At 34.9% G+C, this 4,893-nt stretch overlaps 1 protein-coding gene across 1 annotated transcript; it reads right to left on the bottom strand.

The window, feature by feature from the left end:
- Window positions 1–450: 450 nt before the first annotated feature.
- On the bottom strand, window positions 451–1,916 carry LOC107698171 (mast cell protease 1A-like). Its single transcript, XM_016499132.1, has 5 exons — window positions 1,827–1,916; window positions 1,607–1,751; window positions 1,318–1,456; window positions 693–947; window positions 451–609 (listed from the first exon to the last, which is right to left on the bottom strand). Exons 1-5 carry the CDS (start codon window positions 1,885–1,887, stop codon window positions 451–453), a joined length of 759 nt encoding a protein of 252 aa, XP_016354618.1. The 5' UTR covers window positions 1,888–1,916.
- Between the last annotated feature and the right edge of the window lie 2,977 nt (window positions 1,917–4,893).

The following is a 4,893-nucleotide window of genomic DNA, read 5'->3' as shown; positions in this document are numbered from 1 at the left end:
GAGCTTGTAACACTCCAAAGAGAAAGGAAAAATTTAAATCACATCATATGACCCCTTTAAAAAAACACAGAGGAAACTGACAACTAATCTCTAGTGGTGAGTTAAGGAAATTGCAGAAGTTGACTGTTAGACCTATTTTTATTATATTTATTTTATAAAAAAAAAAATTCACAAAATCTTGACCACCAGTGTTTTTAGGATTTTTTCCCCCTCATTCAAGTAGATATAAGCCGTACATGCATGTCTATTAAAAAACATCACCAAGATGGCAACTAAACGAACTAATGTGAAATGACTTTGAACATGTGCCCTCCATGTAAAATTGTATGGTCTTGACAATGACGACACTTCAACTGATTGATGCTTGCCTGCCATGTGATACTTTTATTGAAAGAAGGTTTAAGGAAGAATTCAAGAAAAATATGTCTTCCTTTTTAATTTTTCATGAAGTCACTTAACATTTCTAATGATTTGGTGGATCCATGGAAGATATGCTGAAATCTTAGTATACACATTAGGTTTCTCAGGTGAATTGCAGAGAGCAATGTAACGATATGATACGACACCAACTGCAGTGTCTCCACAAACCAAAGGACCCCCAGAATCTCCCTGTTAAGAAACACAGATCAACACATTACTTAAGTGCCATATATCAGTTAAAACCAAGTCTCTGGATCATCTTTTGTACGTACACTGCAGAATCCACCATGGCCATATGTACACATCATCTGTGAGAGCGAGTAGTAAATCTCTCCCCACCTATTGTAACATTCTCTGTTATTCTTTAAATACACGTTTGCCTCCATTAGACGACTACTCGGTTCGCCATCAGTCCACAGTTCCCCCCAGCCTGCAACACTACAGAGAGTGTTCTCCTGAACATTTTCTCCATCCTTTGGTAATGCTATCCATTTAACATCGTTGTTTATTTTGACCTTTTCCTGTAGCTGTAATTCAAAAACAACCATTATTAATAGAGAGATTTATTAGTCTTTTATCAAACTGAACCACAGTTGATTATACTGCAATTTTTTAAGTACCTCTTTAAAAAGAGTCTTTTTTTCTACGTTATTGATTTGTTCTCCTGAGTATAACAAAAATGTTCTAATATATTTTTTTGGCCCATTTTTTTGTTTCTATAAACTAATATTTTTGTAGGAAATAGACTCAAGAAGTCAATCTTAATTAAATCTTTTTGATTATGTCTTAAAGAAATAATACAAGAAATAAAATAATGATAAATTCGCATAGTGTGAGTTAGGTTTATGCTAGTGTTTCTGATCAGATATTGTTTTTAACAGATAAACAGGTTGTTACCCTCAAAAGCATGATGTCGTTCTGAATAGGACTAATTTTGTAGTTTGGATGTGGGAAGTAGTCCTTCACTCCGATTCGCTTCAAAGTATTACTGTCGCTTAAGTCATGAGCACCAACCACAACCATCCGAGTCCCAAATCTGTTAAAAGAGTGCATTGGAAATATTGATTTATTGAGTCATGATGCTCATTTATGAAAATGATACACTGTATGGTTGCACTGCAGTCGTTTTTTCAATCAAACGTGGTTTTAACTCAACATTGCAGTTTAGACTAAACAAAACTCTTACCCTTTCCAGCAATGTGCAGCAGTCAAGACAAACTCATCAGAGATGAGGAATCCACCGCAGTAGTGTTGCCCAAAAGCCTGGACAGAAACCATATAAGGTCTGGAGTGGGGTTTTGCTTCACTGCCGTTCACTACACCCATATGAGCTGAAAGAGATTGCGCTGTTAGCTTTCTTATTCACCAATAATTGACCAAAATGCGATTTAGTCAATCTGTCTTACCAGTGAAGGTCAGGTGTGGCAGCAGAGAGGCCAGCAGGAGCAGAGAGATGATGGTCATCATGAAGACAATCAGTGAGCTCTTACTGACAAAACACTGTATAAATATACTTTAAAGGGGGGTGGAGACATTTATCGGACCACACGTCTGCATAAAATGTGGAAATGGCTCTAAATGACTGATTGTTTAACCTCTTATCAGCTCTGAATTCAGATAAATCAACAGCATTTGTTGCATAATGTCAATTGCCACAAAATTGTTCCTTGTTTTCCGTAGGGAAAAGAAAAAAAAAACGTAAATCAATGTTACAGTGAGACACTTACAATGAAAGTGAATGGGCCCGTTTTTGGAGGGATCTTCAGATATTTCAGAAATCTGAAGCTCATCCCTTTGTAAAAGCACCTACATTAATTATTCTGTTAAAACTTGTAAGTTGAGTCATAAAGTGGTTTAAATCACCATTTTTACAGTCGTTTTAAGGTTTATGGCATTGTCATCGAAACAAAGTTATAAAATTGGATACGACTTTACACAGAAAAGGTTAGTTTAGTTAGTTCTTTTTTGTATGCAAAAGTGTTAACACACGTTGTTCACATCTTGTGGTTATACTACTAAAACAGTGAGTATTTGAACATTTATGGATTGGCCCCATTCACTTTCATTGTAATTGTGCACTGTTTACATTTCACTGTATCCAAGATTTTTATTTCATTTTATTTTATTAAGAAATGGAGGGACAAGTGGACATTCATTTTTGAGGTAATCAACAATAATAAGTGCTATCAAATAAACTTGTATTGAATATCAGATATTTAGAGATCAGTTCTCATAATGTAGTAAAAAGTAAAAATTCTAGTTAATTCTTACACAAAATGCAGTAAAATTCATAATTCTATTTTATTTTTTTACTTATTTGTTTTTACTCAATACATTTTTACTTGCTTTACAATTCCTTGCAATCAAAAACGGTGTTGCAAAAGCAGAGCAGTTTCACAATGTTCAAGTTGGGTGTAGTAAAACTGCTTCTAAAACCACATCTGAGCTGATGACCACAACTGTCCTCTGTTAGGGCTTTATATTTGGAAGTAAAGATACTGAAGGTGCAAAGTTTGTGGTCTTCCTAGAAGTTTCCAATATGTATGATGTAAATGGCTTGCAGCTTGAAGCCACCACATACATGTTCCTCATTCTCTTGAATGCTATGGTGACTGGGAAAGGACGTTTCGTTCACTTCACTTCTGTTCATGTTCCGTTTTGTTGTGGTGAAAGAAAACATATCGTAAGAACATGGTAATAAGTCATGGCCTCAAGATCCAGTGTTGAGGGATCAACATCTTTTTTTCGGTGCCACAACTTTGAGCAAACAACATTCTTTTATCATGGTCATGAGTTTATGCATAAACAAATCTGCATGACCATAGCAACCTGTGATTATTAACATTTTATTTTGAATTAAGACTGACAAAAAAAGTATTAACATAGGATCTCAAGGCCACAACTTCACATCGCATGGCCATGACATAAGGATGTTACCTCTACAAAATGATCTGGGGTTTCATTTATAAACGTTGCGTATGCACAAAATCGGCATAGAAATATGCGTACACAATTTTCCACGCACATAACGGGATTTATAAAAAATAAACTTGGCGTAAATATGTAGGCCTCCGCTTCATACGGACACTCTAGACCATATGTACAAACTCCTTTTCCTGGAGTGAGAAAAGTATGAAGTAAACAATGATTTTAAAATCTGTTTTCATTACGATATACACAATTACATTAAATATTCCACTCTCATTATTGGAGATAAGCACTGAAATGACATAAAGTCATTACGCAGAGCACTGTAAAAAGTAATTTGCGCAAACTTGTTGCCTTAAGTTAAGATTACTTAATTGAATTAATTAAATGAAGTGTAATTTAAGTCTTATTTACTAATAAATTAAAAGTATTCCTTACTTATTTTAAGTATTATTTACTTAAGCCATTTAAGTTTAGTTAACTTAATTGAATCTGTGATCAGAGGAACATTGAGAATAAAGGTGCGTTCACGCCATATCGGAATTCCCGTAATTACGAGATTCCAACTTGTAAAAGGCGTTCACGTTCACGTCTTCGTAGAACTCATAATTACAAATTTGTTAAATGTGGGTTTTCTGAGAGCTACGACTTGTACCACAGTGGTGGACAGTAATGGAGTAGCTTTACTTCGTTACTGTACTTAAGTACATTTTTCAAGTATCTGTACTTTACTGGAGTAGTTTTATTTTGAGTAACTTTTACTTTTACTTCACTACATTCCAAAGCATAAGATCGCACTTTTTACTTCACTACATTTCATAAAACATATCGTTACTCCTTATAATATATCACGTGCTCCGAGACGCAGAAGCGGTGTCTGATTCAAGAACGAACTGATTCTTTTCAATTAACCTTTTAAATCGGTTCGCAAATCGCACCAAACGATTCATTCGCGAATTAGAATGATCCGATTGCAGCTATTCTTGAGTCGACAACTCACTGATTCAAATGATCCGCTTAGTGCGAGTCTCCAGTGAACTGAATTCACTAGTAAGAACCGGGAGATCTTGTGAGAGCGCGCGCGTCTGATGCTGCTAAAAGTGTCGAATGTCGAATATTTACTTCATACTTTTCTCTAATGTCGAATTTTAGGATTAATTATTGTAACTGAAAATCATATTTAGGTCAAAACTGTCAGTTGTTTGTGAACTAATTCTGCTGTAAAGGGTGATCTATTTAAGCCCACTGAAATGATTGAATGCAGACACATCAACATCTGTGTCTCTATTTTAGGTAAAAAAAAAACATTTTAACATAGGTTAAACCGAAACATTAAAATAACAGATTAAATAAAATAATTAATGCGCGTTCATATTCCCCGCTGCCGTAAAAATGCTACGCATTTAGCCCTATGTGACGTCTGTTTTTAAATTGTTTGTCAGCACACATAGCCTAAGTTACTATGATCAACTAGCCGAGTAGACAAATATAAATGTTTATTCATAACCATGCTAAAAATAAGTCAATAATGTTAGCTGATGCTAA

This window comes from Sinocyclocheilus anshuiensis, unplaced genomic scaffold (assembly GCF_001515605.1).
Source record: "Sinocyclocheilus anshuiensis isolate Anshui unplaced genomic scaffold, SAMN03320099.WGS_v1.1 scaffold3443, whole genome shotgun sequence".
NCBI lineage: Eukaryota > Metazoa > Chordata > Actinopteri > Cypriniformes > Cyprinidae > Sinocyclocheilus > Sinocyclocheilus anshuiensis.
Note: the sequence above shows the minus strand (reverse complement) of the source record. Positions and strands in the feature narration are given on the sequence as shown.

Bases quoted from the DNA above. Each gene is read 5' to 3' on its own strand.
- LOC107698171 (XM_016499132.1), bottom strand. From the start codon at position 1,887: ATGATGACCATCATCTCTCTGCTCCTGCTGGCCTCTCTGCTGCCACAC. The intron at 1,457-1,606 runs GTAAGAGTTTTG...CTCTTTTAACAG, and splicing joins GCTGCACATTGCTGGAAAGG to ATTTGGGACTCGGATGGTTG. The intron at 610-692 runs GTACGTACAAAA...GTTTCTTAACAG, and splicing joins GCCATGGTGGATTCTGCAGT to GGAGATTCTGGGGGTCCTTT.